Source organism: Salvelinus namaycush, chromosome 22, assembly GCF_016432855.1.
Source record: "Salvelinus namaycush isolate Seneca chromosome 22, SaNama_1.0, whole genome shotgun sequence".
NCBI classification, from domain to species: Eukaryota; Metazoa; Chordata; class Actinopteri; order Salmoniformes; family Salmonidae; genus Salvelinus; species Salvelinus namaycush.
Window position 1 is genome coordinate 31,995,086 of NC_052328.1, and position 20,172 is coordinate 32,015,257.

At 48.0% G+C, this 20,172-nt stretch overlaps 1 protein-coding gene across 1 annotated transcript in view; it reads left to right on the forward strand.

Moving 5' to 3' along the window:
- The window catches only part of LOC120017848 (methylcytosine dioxygenase tet3-B-like), an 86,322-nt gene that overhangs the window by 54,677 nt on the left and 11,473 nt on the right, over positions 1–20,172 (forward strand). Inside the window, exons 4-5 of the mRNA XM_038960812.1 lie at positions 6,427–8,737; positions 9,043–9,133. Of these exons, the coding sequence (XP_038816740.1) occupies positions 6,427–8,737; positions 9,043–9,133 (2,402 nt within the window). The remainder of the gene's footprint in view (positions 1–6,426; positions 8,738–9,042; positions 9,134–20,172) is intronic.

Genomic DNA, 20,172 nt, shown 5'->3' on the forward strand with positions numbered 1-20,172 from the left:
CGATTTCAATCACCACACCCCTTGTTTCCCTCCTCCTCCTTAACCCCACCTCCACCAACACAACCACACGGGGACCACACCCCCCTAGGAGAGAGAAGGTCAGGGAAGAGCATTGAGAGAAGGTGAGGGAAGAACAGAGTGAAGGTGAGGGGACAGAGAGAAGGTGAGGGAGGAACATTGAGAGACGGTGAGGGAGGAACAGAGAGAAGGTGAGGGGGACATTGAGAGAAGGTGAGGGAGGAAAAAGAGAGAAGGAGAAGGGAAGAGAAAAGAGAGGTGAGGGAAGAACATTGAGAGACGGTGAGGGAGGAACAGAGAGAAGGTGAGGGAGGAACAGAGAGAAGGTGAGGGAGGAACATTGAGAGAAGGTGAGGGAGGAACAAAGAGAAGGTGAGGGAGGAAACATTTAGAGAAGGTGAGGGAGGATACATTTAGAGAATGTTGAGGGAGGGACATTGAGAGAAGGTGAGGGAGGAAACATTAAGAGAAGGTGAGGGAAGAACAGAGAGAAGGTGAGGGAGGAACAGAGTGAAGGTGAGGGAGGAACAGAGAGAAGGTGAGGGAGGAACATTGAGAGACGATGAGGGAGGAACAGAGAGAAGGTGAGAGAGGAACAGAGAGAAGGTGAGGGAGGAACATTGAGAGAAGGTGAGGGAGTAACAGAGAGAAGGTGAGGGAGGAACAAAAAGAAGGTGAGGGAGGAAACATTTAGAGAAGGTGAGGGAGGAGACATTGAGAGAAGGTGAGAGAGGAACATTGAGAGAAGGTGAGGGAAGAACAGAGAGAAGGTGAGGGAGGAACATTGAGAGAAGGTGAGGGAGGAACAGAGAGAAGGTGAGAGAGGAACAAAGAGAAGGTGAGGGAGGAAACATTTAGAGAAGGTGAGGGAGGAAACATTGAGAGAAGGTGAGAGAGGAACATTGAGAGAAGGTGAGGGAGGAACATTGAGAGAAGGTGAGGGAGGAACAGAGAGAAGGTGAGGGAGGAACAAAGAGAAGGTGAGGGAGGACACATTTAGAGAAGGTGAGGGAGGAACAGAGAGAAGGTGAGGGAGGAAACATTTAGAGAAGATGAGGGACGAACATTGAGAGAAGGTGAGGGAGGAAACATTGAGAGAAGGTGAGGGAAGAACAGAGAGAAGGTGAGGGAGGAAACATTTAGAGAAGGTGAGGGACGAACATTGAGAGAAGGTGAGGGAGGAACATTGAGTGAAGGTGAGGGAGGAAACATTGAGAGAAGGTGAGGGAGGATCATTGAGAGAAGGTGAGGGAGGAACATTGAGAGAAGGTGAGGGAGGAACATTGAGAGAAGGTGAGGGAAGAACATTGAGAGAAGGCGAGGGAGGAAACATTGAGAGAAGGTGAGGGAAGAACAGAGAGAAGGTGGGGGAGGAACATTGAGAGAAGGTGGGGGAGGAACATTGAGAGAAGATGAGGGAGGTAAAACATTGAGAGAAGGTGAAGAAGGAACAGAGAGAAGGTGAGGGAGGAACATTGAGTGAAGGTGAGGGAGGAACATTGAGAGAAGGTGAGGGAAGAACAGAGAGAAGATGAGGGAGGAACAAAGAAGGTGTGGGAGGAACATTGAGAGTCACATGAAAGAAGAGGTAGGAAGAAGGTGAAAAAAAGGCTTGGACATGGATCACAGAGTGGGAGTTGAGAGAAAAAAACAGAAACAGACACAGAGAAAAAGAGAGAGAGAGAGAGAGAGAGGGAAAGTGTGTGTGAGAGAGAGAGAGAGAGATAGAGATAGAGAGAGAGACAGGAAAGAGTGAGAGGAGGAAAGAGTGAGAGTAGAGAGAGAGAAAGTGGCAGTTGGGAGAGCTATGCCTCTGGAGATCTTATAACAACATCAGTTGTTAATGTTATTATTCTAATATACTGTATATGCTGTATGATCTGATTACTACTAACTTACCTTTACTGTACTGTACTGCTTTGTGTGTGTGTGTTGTTGTGTGTGTGTGTGTGTGTGTGTGTGTGTGTGTGTGTGTGTGTGGTGTGTGTGTGTGTGTGGTGTGTGTGTGTGGTGTGTGTGGGGGCATGGGCATGTGTCACCGATCTGTTTTATGTAAAGCTAATGAAGTGTTCTAACTACAGAGAGCCTGGAAGTGGGTGGATGTACGCTACTTGATTACCTCATCTGAACTGTCATTTAACTCACCGTTTATACACTCTTTATAGACTACACTACCCAGCATGCTCACTCTGTTTGATAAACTCCAGGCCTACAGTGAGAAAGGACAGCTGCCACCAGCCCTCTGGTCTAGGTCACATCCTTGTTCTCACCCACTACTAACACAACTGACTCAACCCTAGTTGAATAAGTGTGTTAGTACAAGGCTGGAACAAAAATGCGAACAGGAGTTGAGAAACACTACTGGAGAGTCTAGGGGATTGACTGGGCCAATAAGACACACTAGGGTGTGTATCCCTGCTGTTTCTGGCATAGCTCTAGCACACAGCTCACATCATCATCACATCTCTGATCCTGTGCAAAACCAGACTTGCCTATCCAATGGTGAAAGGATGCCCTTACCTGAAAAGCATATGGTTGATTGTACTCAACAACCTTACAAACCCTACAACAGGGTTTGTGATATATGGTCAATATACCACGTCTAAGAGCTGTGTCCAGTCTCTCTGCGTTGCGTCGCACGGAACAACATCCCTTAGCCGTGGTATATTGGCCATATACCACACCTCCTCTGGCCTTATTGCTTAATGAACCTCCCAATGCATATAGTAAAACCACTATTCTATTTACAGTCATATAGTATTCAGAACAACACCCCTCCTCTCCTCCTCGTCTCGTGATCCTCCCTTACTACTAAGAACATACTGCTGCAGCTGCTGCTGATGGTGGGAGAGGAGGGTGAGGCAACATCTTGGCTGCTGCTGAAATCAGAAGAGAGAGAGATAGAGAGCGAGAGAGAGAGAGAGAGGATAGAGCACGAAAGAATGAGAGGATAGCGCGAGAAAGAGAGAGAGAAAGATAAAGAGAAGGAGGGAGGTAGGGAAGGAAGGAAGGAGGGGGAGAGAGAGAGACATCACAGAACATGTGGGAGTGAGCTACTATTGAGAGAGAGAGGGGGGAGAGAGAGAGATAGAAAGGGAGAGAGAGAGAGATAGAAAGGGAGAGAGAGAGATAGAAAGGGAGAGAGAGAGATATAAAGGGAGAGAGAGAGAGATAGAAAGGGAGAGAGAGAGAGATAGAAAGGGAGAGAGAGAGATAGAAAGGGAGAGAGAAAGAGAGAGAGAAGAGTGTCTTCCTATCTGTCTGTCTGTCTGTCTGTCTGTCTGTCTGTCTGTCTGTCTGTCTGTCTGTCTGTCTGTCTGTCTGTCTGTCTGTCTGTCTGTCTGTCTGTCTGTCTGTCTGTCTGTCTGTCTGTCTGTCTGTCTGTCTGTCTGTCTGTCTGTCTGTCTATATGGGGGAGGACTGTTGCTTTGTTCTGTGCTTGTTGTCTGCCTCACAGACTCTGAAAGGCTCTCTAAACTTTGACACACACAGACACACACACACGTTGTGACTCCTGTCCTTGCAACAGGACTGTGATTGCTCTCTGACTCCTAACGACCCTCTCAGATGACAAGGGTTTCCAAGGAGGTTTCAACCGAGGGACAATGCATCCTTAACACACACACACGCACGCACACACACACACACACACACATGCACACACACAAATACACAAACACACACAGCTCCATAGAGCGAGAATCCATTCCTAGCATCCCCAAACAGAAGAAAAAGAAGTGTCTGCATCTCACCAAAATATTAGACATAGTCTTACGGCGTGCCTCACCACAATGCACCTCTGAAAAGAAGGGCCATTAGAATCTACACTATTCGTTCTCACATCCTCATTGAATGTCGCAGACAGCAAACAGGTGGTTCTACTGTCAATACTTTCAGTACTTTCTCCTGAAATCACGAGTAATTTCTCAACAGAGGGAGAGTGCATGACTTATTTGAAAGTATTTCAATGTTCCTCCCTCACCTTCTCTAAATGTTTCCTCCCTCACCTTCTCTTTGTTCCTCCCTCACCTTCTCTCTGTTTCTCTCTGTTCCTCCCTCACATTCTCTCTGTTCCTCCCTCACCTTCTCTCAATGTTCCTCCCTCACCTTCTCTCTCTGTTCCTCCCTCACCTTCTCTCTGTTCTTCCCTCACCTTCTCTTAATGATCCTCCCTCACCTTCTCTCAATGTCCCTCCCTCAACATTCTCTAAATGTTTCCTCCCTCACCTTCTCTAAATGTTTCCTGCCTCACCTTGTCTTTGTTCCTCCCTCACCTTCTCTCAAAGTTCCTCCCTCACCTTCTCTCTGTTCCTCCCTCACCTTCTCTCTGTTCCTCCCTCACCTTCTCTCAATGTTCCTCCCTCACCTTCTTTCAATGTTCCTCCCTCACCTTCTATCTGTTCCTCCCTCACCTTCCCTGTTCCTCCCTCACCTTCTCTCAATGTTCCTCCCTCACCTTCTCTCTGTTCCTCCCTCACCTTCCCTGTTCCTCCCTCACCTTCTCTCTATTCCTCCCTCACCTTCTATGTTCCTCCCTCACCTTCTCTCAATGTCCCTCCCTCAACATTCTCTAAATGTTTCTTCCCTCACCTTCTCTCTGTTCCTCCCTCACCTTCTCTCTGTTCCTCCCTCACCTTCTCTCTGTACTTCCCTCACCTTCTCTCTGTTCCTCCCTCACCTTCTCTCTGTTCTTCCCTCACCTTCTATCTGTTCCTCCCTCACCTTCCCCGTTCCTCCCTCACCTTCTATCTGTTCCTCCCTCACCTTCCCCGTTCCTCCCTCACCTTCTCTCCGTTCCTCCCTCACCTTCTCTCTGTTCCTCCCTCACCTTCTCTCTGTTCTTCCCTCACCCTCTCTCTGTTCTTCCCTCACCTTCTCTCTGTTCCTCCCTCACCTTCTATCTGTTCCTCCCTCACCTTCCCCGTTTCTCCCTCACCTTCTCTCTGTTCCTCCCTCACCTTCTCTCTGTTTCTCCCTCACCTTCTCTCTGTTCTTCCCTCACCTTCTCTCTGTTCTTCCCTGACCTTCTCTCTGTTCTTCCCTCACCTTCTCTCTGTTCCTCCCTCACCTTCTCTCTGTTCCTCCCTCACCTTCTCTCTGTTCCTCCCTCACCTTCTCTCTGTTCCTCCCTCACCTTCTCTCTGTTCCTCCCTCACCTTCTCTCTGTTCCTCCCTCACCTTCTCTCTGTTCCTCCCTCACCTTCTCTCTGTTCCTCCCTCACCTTCTCTCTGTTCTTCCCTCACCTTCTCTCTGTTCCTCCCTCACCTTCTCTCTGTTCCTCCCTCACCTTCTCTCCCACTCGAACATGCCAAATCCCAGACGTTACAGAGAGCACAATGGTTTTCTTTTGAAGATCAATCAATATATCGATACTGTGGACCTTTGGCTGGTTGTCATCCTGCTGGTACACACACACACGCACACACGCACATACGTCACCATACCCACTGTGTTTGTCACTCACACTGCATAGCATATCATAAAGGCTGCATGCACACTCACGCATGCACACACACACACACACACACACACACACACACACACACACACACACACACACACACACACACACACACACACACACACACACACACACACTGTACACACAGACATGCACCATCAGTGACCATGGACAGCGATGTGACAGTGAACTGTATCTGTGACTTAGGCAGGAGGGAGCAGTCTCCAGCACACAATGCTGTCTTGGTTTGGTTTTGGTAGAGTACAGTTGTTATGGTGCAGTCTCTGGTATGAAAGTTAGCCAAAACTCAGGCTCTAGCCCAGCACAAAAAATGACCTACATAATGTCTTCTGCCTTGTTATAGCTTTCCAAACTGTGGAGGTACAAAGTATTTAGTTAAGTAAACAGTATTTAGTTAAAAACAGTATTTAGTTAAGTAAACAGTATTTAGTTAAAAACAGTATTTAGTTAAGTAAACAGTATTTAGTTAAAAACAGTATTTAGTTAGGTAAACAGTATTTAGTTAAAAACAGTATTTAGTTAAGTAAACAGTATTTAGTTAAAAACAGTATTTAGTTAAGTAAACAGTATTTAGTTAGGTAAACAGTATTTAGTTAAGTAAACAGTATTTAGTTAAGTAATCAGTATTTAGTTAAGTAATCAGATTTTTGTTAGGTAAACAGTATTCAGTTAAGTAAACAAAGTTTACCTAAGTTGTGAAGTATCTTCTCTGTTCTGGCTCTTGTGCTATGCTGTGCTGGAAACACACAAACACACACGTACACACACAATAGGTTCAGGTTGTAGAGGTTGGTTTAAAATGTTAAATCTCTCTCTCTCTCTCTCTCTTTCTCTCTCTCTCTCTCTCTCTTTCTCTCTCGCTCTCTCTCTCTCTCTCTTTCTCTCTCGCTCTCTCCTCTCTCTCTCTCTTCTCTCTCTCTCCCAGGTGGTTCCAGAGGACAGCTCAGTTAATGGCAGAGGCCCTGTCCAGATGGCAGAGGACACCTATACGGCAGCGGAGGACGACGAGGAGGGTCACATACCTCACACACACCACTTCACACACCCTCCCCACGTCCACACTCTTGCCCCAATCCGAGATGGACGACCAGCAGCACTTATCAAGAGAGAGCCTGGCCTGGAGGACACCAACGATGGACTTCTTCTGCAGCACCACTGCTCTTCTTCTGGGACTTTTCACAACGGTGCTAATGAAAACATGGCTAAAACCAACGGTGTTCAACTGATTGCCGGTCCGGATTCACATCCGGTGTCACCTGAGTCCCAAAATACTACGATACAATTAGAGTCCCAAAGTACTACAAAATCCACATACCCCAAAGGCAGCTCTGAGCTGAAGGATGCACTTCTGGACGACACCATAGCTGTTCCTCTGAAGAAGATAAAGGTGGAGGAACCGTGGGTGTGGTCCATGGACCAGTCCTCCGCCCCACTAGGGGGCGATGATGACGATGTCTATGAGGACGCTCTATCCACGCTAGCAGCCGTGGTGTGTTTCTCTATCACAGACAGGAAGGGTCTGGAGGAGAAGTTGTGTAGCTCCCGTTCCCCGGTGCTACGCTCGTTCAAAACAGAGCCGGAGGACTTTAAGGTGGATATTTGCTTGAAAAGTGCTCCCATCAGTCCACGAAAAGCTCTCGACATTATTGTCAAACGAGAGCAACCCTCTCCAGATCTCTCTCAGCCAAGCATCCAGTCTTTGGTAGAAGAGAGGAATATTAGCAATGACCAGGCTATCGCTATCGAGGCGCTAACCTTACTGGCAGCTATCCCACAAAACTCCCCAGAACCCTTTAGAACCGACGCACAGGGTGAAAACCCCACCACACCATCCATGCACTTATCCAATAGAAACACCCCTCTCCAGGGCTCCAACAAAGTTCTAGTGATCAGCTCCCCTCTGCACCAGACCTCAGTCATACGCTCCCCTCTGCACCAGACCTCAGTCATACGCTCCCCGGTGGCCAGACAAGCTCATGTCATCCAGTGTCATTCCCGTAGCCCCGCAGCCACTGGCAACTTGTCCCTACAGGACCTGCTAGAAGCCAGCTCGGACTGTGACAGACTTCCCTACGAAAGCACCGAGAGAGCAGGACAACACCTGTACAGGAGAGCAGACCAAGGCCTTGGTTCTCAACATAACAGGGGCGAAGGCACTTTCAGACAGCGGAAAGACATGGAGAGGAACAGCAAGGAAACAATAGAGAGGACGGTGGGTAAGAGCGGGAGGAACAGGGATGAGGAAGAGGTGGCGGCTCAACTTGCCGAGTTGGCGTTCATCATCCAATCACGTCATAAGCAGCAGCAGGGTTTCCACCCCTCCCAGCACTCAGAGAACAACCCTCCCAGAGGAACTCCAGTCTCAGCCATCAAGTACAACTACAACTCCGAACAAGCACCACCCAACCACAAGAAGACCCCTGTGAAGAAACCCAGGACCACACTTTCCAAACCTAGGAAGAAGAAGGGAACGGAGGGGTTGGAAGAGGAGGGCTACAAACCCAACAACCGTACCCCCCTGTACAAACGAATACCCAACGGCAAGACCCCCCACAGAGCCAGTGTCCAGAAGGTTCTGCCCCAGCCGAAGACATCATCGCTCAGCCACAAGAGGAGCCTTTTCCTACCTCAGGCCCAGATGGATCTGAAAAGGTACCTGACTGAGGCTCAGGAGGAACGACGGCAGCTATTTTACTACAGTAACGCCCACAGTGGGGTCAAATACCACAAAACCTCTGGAGCCGTCGATCGTGGTCGAAGTCAAGGTTATGGTCATGACAACCAACAGTGGTCGCATTTCAACGGTCACCTGGAGCCATTACAAGGACAAGGAGTTGGACAAGGACATGATTGTGAAAGAGGATTGTATTCTCAGGTATCGCAGCCCTACGTTGGGCAGCAGCACGGTGCTAACCTAAAAGCTAGCTCCACTATCCCCAGTTTCACCAGCATAGACTCTAACAACCACAGAACCGGGTTGAACCATGGTTTATCCAATGGCTACTCCTCTGGGGGTCAACAGCAGGGGTATTACAAAGTGGAGAGGTCCGGTCCGGTCACCGTCTTGTCCACGTCAGCTAACGGCGATTTGGATCTATCGGAGGAGTCGACACCCACCAAACACAACGTGAACAGCTTCCTGGAATCGCCCCTCAGGTTCCTCGACACGCCCACTAAGAATCTGCTTAACACCCCCTCCAAGAAACTCTCTGAGATCCCCTCCTGTGGATGCATGAGTGAGTCACCCTGATGATGATGATAATGATGATGATAATGATGAGGATGATAATGATGAGGAAAATAATGATGATGATGAGGATGATAATGATGATAACGATGAGGATGATAATGATGAGGATAATAATGATAATGATGAAGATGATGATGGCTTTCTTTGTATCCATTGGGAAATTCTTTAGTGTGATACAGCATGCTACATGCTGTGGTTAACTGGCGCTGTATTTGTCACATCCAAGGACATACCATTTGTTTGCCTGAAATTAGCTGAAGCTGCGTTCTACAAACGACTCTCTCTCCACAGAGCAAATCATAGAGAAGGAGGAGGGTCCATATTATACTCACCTTGGTGCTGGACCCAGTGTGTCAGCCGTCAGAGAGATGATGGAGAACAGGTAACAACCTCAAATAACACAAACTGCATCAGTTATTTTATTCCATTCCATAAACAAGCTTGGGGGAGAAAACAAGTGTTTGTTGTTGCCCTGCCATTTTACTTTATGCGTTCATAGTCCAATTGGGATGGCAAACCTGTGAGTTGCTAATCCACTTCTGTTTTCATGACAAATCTATTAGGTGTGTAATACTGATAATATAATAGAGTTGATATGAAAACAGGAGTGACTCAGTGCCTCACAGGTTGGTTTACCAGTAGGATTATAGGGCTAAGCCAATATGTATAACTGCCAGACTCTACTAGCCTACTGTATGTAGCTGTATATTTTTCTAAAAGTCTGGTACATGCTTTGCAATCTAGAGGCTGGCCTTTAGCATCCTTCCAATTGTCCAAATGGGGAATCTGAACTGGCCAATATCATGGACAGTAATGGTCTGTACTGGCCAATATCATGGACAGGAATGGTCTGTACTGGCCAATATCATGGACAGTAATGGTCTGTACTGGCCAATATCATGGACAGTAATGGTTTGAAAAAGTTGCATACACATTACCAGCCAACTCCTTTTTTCTACATTTACAACCTAGGTCAGCTATGCTGACTATGGAGTCCCTTGGGAAACCCAACTACTGAAGCATCCAATGATGGGATTTATAAATAAATGATCTAGGCTCCCGAAAGGACGGATCTCTATAATATATAAACACCTTTTGGAAAGCTCATATTCTGAGCTAGCCATTAAAAGATTGTAGTGGTCTGGGTGTAGCTGGTGCAGAGGAGTCAGTTGCAGGACAGCAGAGATGAGTAACACAAGTAACTTTACTCAAATATTCCAATAACATGTCGTAATACCGAGACCACAATAACGGACCGAACATACATAAAACAATCACGCACAAAAACCATGGGGAAAACAGATTTATAAAGTTCTCAATGAATATGTACAGTTTTCATATATAAATAGGACATATGGAATGTAATTTACACAAACACAAGGCAGGTAAAGGTAGAGCACATCCTCCGATAATTCTTATTTAGATATAATAATGAACATGTAATTGGGGAATTGAAACCAACGCCGCCCGAAACAAGGAGAGGGACTGACTTCGGCGGAAGTCGTGACAGTACCCCCCCTTGACGCGCGTCGACACCGACCTCGGGGACGACCCGGAGGACGAGGTGCAGGGCGATCCGGATGGAGACGGTGGAACTCCCGCAGCAACGAAGGGTCCAAAACGTCCTCCACCGGCACCCAGCATCACTCCTCCGGACCGTACCCCTCCCACTCCACGAGGTACTGAAGGCCCCTCGCCTGACGCCACGAGTCCAGTATGGCTCGAACAGCATAGGCCGGGGCCCCCTCGATGTCCAGAGGGGGCGGAGGAACCTCCCGCACCTCAGACTCCTGGAGTGGACCAGCCACCACCGGCCTGAGGAGAGACACATGGAACGAGGGGTTAATACGGTAATCAGGGGGAAGCTGTAAAATGTAGCAAACCTCGTTCAGTCTCCTCAGGACTTTGAATGGCCCCACAAATCGTGGGCCCAGCTTCCGGCAGGACAGGCGGAGGGGCAGGTTTCGGGTCGAGAGCCAGACCCGGTCCCCGGGGCCTCACTGCGGTGGTGGTCGGCGCTCGCTTTCTGACGCCTCGCGGCCCGTTGCAGGTGCACATGAGCGGCGTCCCAGGTCTCCTCCGAGCGCTTAAACCATTCGTCCACCGCAGGAGCCTCGATCTGGCTCTGATGCCAAGGTGCCAGAACTGGCTGATACCCCAGTACGCACTGGAAGGGGGAGAGTTTAGTGGAGGAGTGGCGGAGCGAGTTTTGGGCCATCTCTGCCCAGTATATGAACGCCGCACACTCCCCCGGCCGGTCCTGGCAATAAGACCGCAGAAACCTACCCACATCCTGGTTTACTCTCTCCACCTGCCCGTTACTCTCGGGCAGGTGGATACCCCGACCAAGACCCCCAGACGTTCCATGAACGCTCTCCAGACCCTTGACGTGAACTGGGGACCTCGATCAGACACTATATCCTCAGGCACCCCGTAGTGCCGGAAGACGTGTGTAAACACGGCCTCTGCAGTCTGCAGGGCCGTAGGGAGACCGGGCAAAGGAAGGAGACGGCAGGACTTAGAGAACCGATCCTCAACGACCAGGGTCGTGGTGTTACCCTGTGAGGGAGGAAGATCTGTGAGGAAGTCCCCCGAAAGGTGCGACCACGGCCGTTGTGGAACGGGTAAGGGCTGTAACTTCCCTCTGGGCAGGTGCCTAGGGGCCTTGCACTGGGCGCATACCGAGCAGGAGGAAACATAAACCCTCACGTCCTTGGCCAAGGTGGACCACCAGTACTTCCCACTAAGACAGCGCACTGTCCGAACGATGCCAGGATGACCAGAGAAGGTTGACGTGTGGGGCCCAACAGATCAAACGGTCGCGGAAAGCAGACAGAACGTACAGACGCCCAGCTGGACACTGGAGGGGAGTGGGCTCTGTACGTAATGCTCGCTCGATGTCCGCGTCCAGCTCCCACACCACCGGTGCCACCAAGCAAGAAGCCGGAAGTATGGGAGTGTGATCTATGGACCGCTCCTCTCTGTCATACATCCGGGACAGTGCATCTGCCTTAGCGTTCTGGGAACCTGGTCTGTAGGACAGGGTGAAAACAAAACTGGTAAAGAACATGGCCCACCTTGCCTGGCGAGGGTTCAGTCTCCTCGCCGCCCGGATGTACTCAAGATTGCGGTGGTCAGTACAGATGAAAAAAGGGTGTTTAGCCCCCTCAAGCCAATGTCTCCACGCCTTCAGAGCCTTGACAACAGCCAACAGCTCCCGGTCCCCCACATCATAGTTTCGCTCCGCCGGGCTGAGCTTCTTCGAAAAGAAAGCAAAGGGGCGGAGCTTTGGTGGCGTACCCGAGCGCTGAGAGAGCATGGCTCCTATCACAGCCTCGGACGCGTCCACCTCCACTATGAACGCCAAAGAGGGATCCGGATGAGCCAGCACGGGAGCCGAGGTAAACAGAGCCCTCAGGTGACCAAAAGCCCTGTTCGCCTCAGCCGACCACTGCTGTCGCACCAGTCCCCCCTTCAGCAGTGAGGTAATGGGAGCCGCTACCTGACCAAAGCCCCGGATAAACCTCCGGTAGTAGTTGGCAAACCCTAGAAACCGCTGCACTTCCTTTACCGCGGTGGGAGTCGGCCAATTACGCAAGGCTGAAATGCGGTCACTCTCTATCTCCACCCCTGAAGTGGAAATGTGGTACCCTAGGAAGGAGACGGACTGTTGGAAGAACAGACATTTCTCAGCCTTGACGTACAGGTCATGCTCCAACAGTCGACCAAGCTCCCTGCGCACCAGGGACACATGCTCGGCATGTGTAGCGGAGTATATCAGAATGTCGTCAATATACACCACTACACCCTGCCCGTGCAGGTCCCGGAAAATCTCGTCTACAAAGGCCTGGAAGACTGATGGAGCATTCATCAACCCGTACGGCATGACAAGGTACTCATAGTGCACTGAGGTAGTACTAAATGCCGTCTTCCACTCATCCCCCTCCCGGATACGCACCAGGTTGTAAGCGCTCCTGAGATCCAATTTTGTGAAGAAGCGCGCCCCGTGCATTGACTCTATCGCACTAGCTATGAGAGGCAGCGGGTAGCTGTACCTCACAGTGATTTGGTTGATACCTCGATAGTCAATGCACGGGCAGACCTCCATCCTTCTTCTTCACAAAAAATAAACTCGAGGAGGCAGGTGAAGTGGAGGGCCGAATGTACCCCTGCCCCAGGGATTCGGAGACATATGTTTCCATAGCCGCCGTCTCCTCCTGTGACAGGGGATACACGTGACTCCTGGGAAGTGCTGCGTCTACCAGGAGATTTATTGCACAATCCCCTCGTCGATGGGGTGGTAATTGAGTCGCTCTCTTCTTACAGAAGGCGAGAGCCAAATCGGCATATTCAGAGGGGATGCACACGGTGGAGACCTGGTCTGGACTTTCCACCGTAGTAGCACCGACGGAAACCCATAAACACCTCCCCGAGCACTTTCGTGACCACCCCTTGAGAGCCCTCTGTTGCCACGAAATAGTGGGGTCATGACAGGCCAACCAGGGTAGGCCCAGCACCACGGGAAACGCAGGAGAATCAATAAGGAAAAGACTAATTCTCTCGCGGTGGCCTCCCTAATTAGCCCTGACCCTAATGGTCGACTATCTAGGGCGTGCACAGGGAAGGGCATATCCACAGGAACAATGGGGATCCCTAAACTATGGGCAAATGCTCTGTCAATAAAATTCCCAGCTGCGCCTGAATCTACGAGCGCCTTATGCTGGGAATGCGGGGAAAACTCAGGAAAATGTATAAACAAAAACATGTGAGCAACAGGGGGCTCTGGGTGAGCCTGGTGCCGACTCACCTGAGGTGACACGAGAGTGCCCTGCCTGCTGCCTCGACTCCCAGAGGAACCTCCCCAGCACCTACCAGCAGTGTGCCCTCTGCGGCCACAGATGGTACAGGGAACGGCCCCTCCTCTGGTTGCCCTAAGCGCAGCACCTCCCAGCTCCATGGGCGTCGGAGCGGTAGTGCTGGGGGGTGTAACTGACAGGCCACGATCCAGACGTCCGAGGGTAGCCAGCAGGTTATCCAGCCTGAAGGACAGGTCCGTCAGCTGGTCAAATGTGAGAGTGGTGTCCCTGCAGACCAACTCCCGATGGACGTCCTCGCGCAGACTGCACCGGTAGTGATCGATCAGGGCCCTGTCGTTCCATCCTGCGCTGGCGGCCAGGGTCCGGAAGTCCAAGGCGAACTCCTGTGCGCTCCTCGTCCCCTGCCTCAGGTGGAACAGACGTTCACCCGCCGCTCTACCCTCGGGTGAACTCCGCGTAATGGTCCAACACCGCTTCTCCTTCCCCCATATGGCGTTGGCCCACTCCAGGGCTTTCCCTGAGAGACAGGAGACAAGGGCGGACACGTTCTCACGTCCCGAAAGAGCCGGGTGGACGGTCGCCAGGTAGAGTTCCAGCTGGAGTAGGAACCCCTGGCATCCCACTGGGACCGGGTGAAGGAGAGGTGAACAGTGGTGCCTGTTATAGTGGTGCCGGTGGAGGTGCTGGAAGAACTCCTCCTGTCTCCCATCGGTCCATCGTCTGCAGCACGCGATCCATGGCGGTGCCGAGATGTAGTGGTAGCTGGTGCAGAGGAGTCAGGCGCAGGACAGCAGAGATGAGTAACACAAGTAACTTTACTCAAATATTCCAATAACATGTCGTAATACCGAGCCCACAATAACGGACCGAACATACATAAAACAATCACGCACAAAAACCATGGGGAAAACAGAGGGTTAACTTCTCTGCGCTACGGATCCCTTTTACGGGATCCCTTTCCTAAACAACCGCTAGAATTGCAGGGCGCCAAATGCAAAAAATATTTATAATCATGCAATCACAAGTGAAATATACCAAAACACAGCTTAGCTTGTTGTTAATCCACCTATCGTGTCAGATTTTGAAAATATATTTTACAGCGAAAGAAATCCAAGCTTTTGTGAGTGTAGCTTTCAATGCTACAACAGCTAGCCCCAAATTAGCATGGTCACGAAAGTCAGAAAAGCAATAAAATTAATCGCTTACCTTAGATAATCTTCGGATGTTTGCACTCACGAGACTCCCAGTTACACAATAAATGTTCTTTTTGTTCGATAAATATTACTTTTATAACAAAAAACGCCATTTGGGTTGCGCGTTATGATGAGAAAACTACAGCCTCGTTCCGGTCCTGAAAGGAAGTTGAACATTTCCAAACGTATCAGATTAAAAAATAAAACAATATTACTAAAAATATTTATAATCATGCAATCACAAGTGAAATATACCAAAACACAGTTTAGCTTGTTGTTAATCCACCTATCGTGTCAGATTTTGAAAATATACTTTACAGCGAAAGAAATCCAAGCTTTTGTGAGTGTAGCTTTCAATGCTACAACAGTTAGCCTTATATTAGCTTGGTTAGCTTGGTCACGAAAGTCAGAAAAGCAATGAAATTAATCGCTTACCTTTGATAATCTTCGGATGTTCCCACTCACGAGACTCCCAGTTACACAACAAATGTTATTTTTGTTCGATAAATATTACTTTTATCACAAAAAAACGCCATTTGGGTTGCGCATTATGTTCAGAAAATCAAAGCCGTGTTCCGTTCGACAAATTCCAAAAAGTATCCGGAATTGTCACGTTCCTGACCTTATTTCCTTTGTTTAGTCTTTATTTAGTTGGTCAGGACGTGAGCTGGGTGGGTGTAGTCTATGTTATGTGTCTCATTGGTTTAGGTGTGTCTGATTTGCCTGATATGGTTCTCAATCAGAGGCAGGTGTTTTACGTTGTCTCTGATTGGGAACCATATTTAGGTAGGCTGTGTTCACTGTTTGTTTGTGGGTGATTGTTCCTGTTCGTGCATTCATGTTTTATATGTTCTCAAGTTCAGGACTGTAGCGTCGTTTGGTTTCGTTCTGTTTATTGTTTTTTGTTCGTGTTTAATAAGTGTTCCAATAAATATGGAAACGTACCACGCTGCATATTGGTCTGATCCTTGCTCCTCCTCAGACGAGGAGGCTTACGACGATCGTTACAGTAATGGTCGTAGAAACATGTCAAATGTTTTTTATAATCAATCCTCAGGTTGTTTTTAACAAACACAATCGATAATACACTGCTCAAAAAAATAAAGGGAACACTTAAACAACACAATGTAACTCCAAGTCAATCACACTTCTGTGAAATCAAACTGTCCACTTAGGAAGCAACACTGATTGACAATAAATGTCACATGCTGTTGTGCAAATGGAATAGACAACAGGTGGAAATTATAGGCAATTAGCAAGACACCCCCAATAAAGGAGTGGTTCTGCAGGTGGTGACCACAGACCACTTCTCAGTTCCTATGCTTCCTGGCTGATGTTTTGGTCACTTTTGAATGCTGGCGGTCCTTTCACTCTAGTGGTAGCATGAGACGGAGTCTACAACCCACACAATTGGCTCAGGTAGTGCAGCTCATCCAGGATGGCACATCAATGTGAGCTGTGGCAAGAAGGTTTGCTGTGTCTGTCAGCGTAGTGTCCAGAGCATGGAGGCGCTACCAGGAGACAGGCCAGTACATCAGGAGACGTGGAGGAGGCCGTAGGAGGGCAACAACCCAGCAGCAGGACCGCTACCTCTGCCTTTGTGCAAGGAGGAGCAGGAGGAGCACTGCCAGAGCCCTGCAAAATGACCTCCAGCAGGCCACAAATGTGCATGTGTCTGCTCAAACGGTCAGAAACAGACTCCATGAGGGTGGTATGAGGGCCCGACATCCACAGGTGGGGGTTGTGCTTACAGCCCAACACCGTGCAGGACGTTTGGCATTTGCCAGAGAACACCAAGATTGGCAAATTCGCCACTGGCGCCCTGTGCTCTTCACAGATGAAAGCAGGTTCACACTGAGCACATGTGACAGACGTGACAGAGTCTGGAGACGCCGTGGAGAACGTTCTGCTGCCTGCAACATCCTCCAGCATGACCGGTTTGGCGGTGGGTCAGTCATGGTGTGGGGTGGCATTTCTTTGGGGGGGCCGCACAGCCCTCCATGTGCTCGCCAGAGGTAGCCTGACTGCCATTAGGTACCGAGATGAGATCCTCAGACCCCTTGTGAGACCATATGCTGGTGCGGTTGGCCCTGGGTTCCTCCTAATGCAAGACAATGCTAGACCTCATGTGGCTGGAGTGTGTCAGCAGTTCCTGCAAGAGGAAGGCATTGATGCTATGGACTGGCCCGCCCGTTCCCCAGACCTGAATCCAATTGAGCACATCTGGGACATCATGTCTCGCTCCATCCACCAACGCCACGTTGCACCACAGACTGTCCAGGAGTTGGCGGATGCTTTAGTCCAGGTCTGGGAGGAGATCCTTCAGGAGACCATCCGCCACCAGGAGACCATCCGCCACATCAGGAGCATGCCCAGGCGTTGTAGGGAGGTCATACAGGCACGTGGAGGCCACACACACTACTGAGCCTCATTTTGACTTGTTTTTAGGACATTACATCAAAGTTGGATCAGCCTGTAGTGTGGTTTTCCACTTTAATTTTGAGTGTGTCTCCAAATCCAGACCTCCATGGGTTGATAAATTTGATTTCCATTGATAATTTTTGTGTGATTTTGTTGTCAGCACATTCAACTATGTAAAGAAAAAAGTATTTAATAAGAATATTTCATTCATTCAGATCTAGGATGTGTTATTTTAGTGTTCCCTTTATTTTTTTGAGCAGTGTATTCCACCCGGACCATAACCTATTCATAAAGAGACAAAAGGAAAATGGGGTGCCCCTCTCTCACGCGCAGGAAATATTCAGAGGACACCTGACTACTTTTGAAAAAACATTTTTCAAAATAAAAGCCTGAAACTATGTCTAAAGCCTGGTCACAGCCTGAGGAAGCCATTGGAAAATGAATCTGGTTGATACCCATTTAAATGGAGGTTAGACGGGCCAGGGAACACAGATCTTTTTTTTTTTATATCACTTCCGGGTTACATTTTCTCAGGTTTTCGCTTGCAGAATAAGTGTTGTTATACTCACAGACAATATTTTGACCGTTTTGGAAACTTTGGAGTGTTTTCTATCCTAATCTGTAAATTATATGCATATTCTACGATCTGGGCCAGAGAAAATGTCCGTTTACGTTGGGCACGTTATTTAAAAAAAGAAAATCTGACCCCTAGCGCTAAGAAGTTAAATAATGAACATGTAATTGGGGAATTGAAACCAGGTGTGTAAAACAAAGACAAAACAAATGGAAAATGAAAGTGGATTGGCGATGGCTAGAAGGCCGGTGACGTCGACCGCCGAACGCCGCCCGAACAAGGAGAGGGACCGACTTCGGTGGAAGTCGTGACAAAAATATGGTCCACAGATCGAATTGAATCTGAACAACCCTTTAACTGCTTACACTCAGGTGAATTGGCCTGTATGGATAGGTCTAATTTGAAATGTTTCTTACAGAAGAAATATGGAAAGCATATGTATTACCATGGTAGCAATTAAAGGGGAACAGTGGAGATTATGGGAAAATGATTAGACTAAAGGTGAGGACACAACAGTTCACCTGACACAACACTGAATCCAAACATTACACTGTTGATTTTATGTGCATTTGACATTTACTGTACTTTTGTTGATATCGAAATCAGAAAATACTCTGGATACATTCATTAACATGATAAGAATATTCCTGTGAAATGTGCAACATAAGTGAGAGGACTATCTGGTGTCTCCAAGTGGCCACATACCTCTCCAAAGTGTACTCAGTTCCTAAGTCATTTCAATGCACTTTTATGACTCAAAAAGTCTTCAAATATAAGGTGCTTTTTGGAGCTCTCCTAGCTGTACCGTTGAGGAACTAGAGCAACACACTTGTAGTTGTTTTATTTGGAACACAGCCCTGCATCCCCACCATCACACAATTACTGTTGCTGTTTACGCAATCCAAAATGGTCCATTAAAAATCGCAATCTGGGTCAGGTGGGTATAATTTGAAAGCTTATAGAGCCAACATGAATAGCAAAATGATATAAAATGCGATCTTACGGTGTTAAGTTTTCACAAGGAAATTCAGAGAAGCAGATTGTAATTTTGGTGCCCATAGAATGGAGTCATGAGAGCATTCAGATGTGTGGTCTGTGGAAAATGTTCTTCACAACAGACAAACAGGCTCATTCTGTTGAGAACAACCCAGGGTATGAAGCTATGCCATCTTGTACCGCTATGATGTCATACAAGCAAGCCAAACATAGTGATCATAAACGATGACACTGTATATCACATGAGTTTCATGATATGGAATGTGAAGTGCACATTTGGACTCACGGGGTGTTTGGCTTGTTTGTATGCCATCATAGCGGTATTTATTAGAATCCTCAACATCTCATCTTTCAAAATACATTGAGTCCTCGTGATTTACAGTATTTACCTCACTCAGACAACAACAAAAAAAATTAAAAGTTGCCCAATTACCAGAGGGGATGGAGGGCACTTTTTGTCGCACGGTGCTCAAGTTCAGAACGTCTGTCAGTCAAAACCAATACAGAGCTGTGAAGCGGAGACCCTGAGCTCTGACGTCATGTATATTAATGGTGCTAGTCAAGGAACAATTGAGGCCTGGACAAATATACTTGACTTGGTTGGAGGAATGGGATGGGAGGTTGGGTGTGGAGGCCCACTTCTTTTTTCTTTTTTTTCATGTTTATACAGAATTTATTATTACTTAAACTTTAAAATATGATCAAAATGATCAATACTTTGTAGTTGTGTACCTTTTGTAATGTTTTTTATTTTATTTTCCATTCTTTTTAAATGTTTCTTCCAAGTGGCAGCCCACAGGTACAACATATGAAATAATACATATATATGGAATATGAAATGATAGGAATTTAAATATTGTACCTGTAACCCCTCCAATGAAAAAATGACAGAAAAATGTAAAAATGGCATAAAATATATAATTCTGGAACAGTATACAAATCCAGGTGAAAGATATGATCCCTTATTGATGTCACTTGATAAATCCACTTCAATCAGTGTGGAGGAAGGGGAGGAGACAGTTTAAAGAAGATTTTTATGCCTTGAGACAATTGAGACATGGATTGTGTATGTTTGCCATTCAGAGGGAGAATGCCCAAGATAAAAGATTGAAGTGCCTTTGAAAGAGGTATGGTAGTAGGTGCCAGGCGCAATGGTTTGTGTAAAGAACTGCACCGCTGCAGGTTTTTCATGCTCAACAGTTTCCCGTGTGTATCAAGAATTGTCCACCACCCAAAGGACATCCAGCCAACTTGACAGAACTGTGGGAAGCATTGGAGTCAACATGGGCCAGCATCCCTGTGGAACGCTTTCGACACCTTTAGAGTCCATGACCCGACGAATTGAGGCTGTTCTAAGAGAAAAAGTGGTAGGGGTGCAACTCAATATTAGGAAGGTGTTCTTAATGTTTTGTCCTATCAG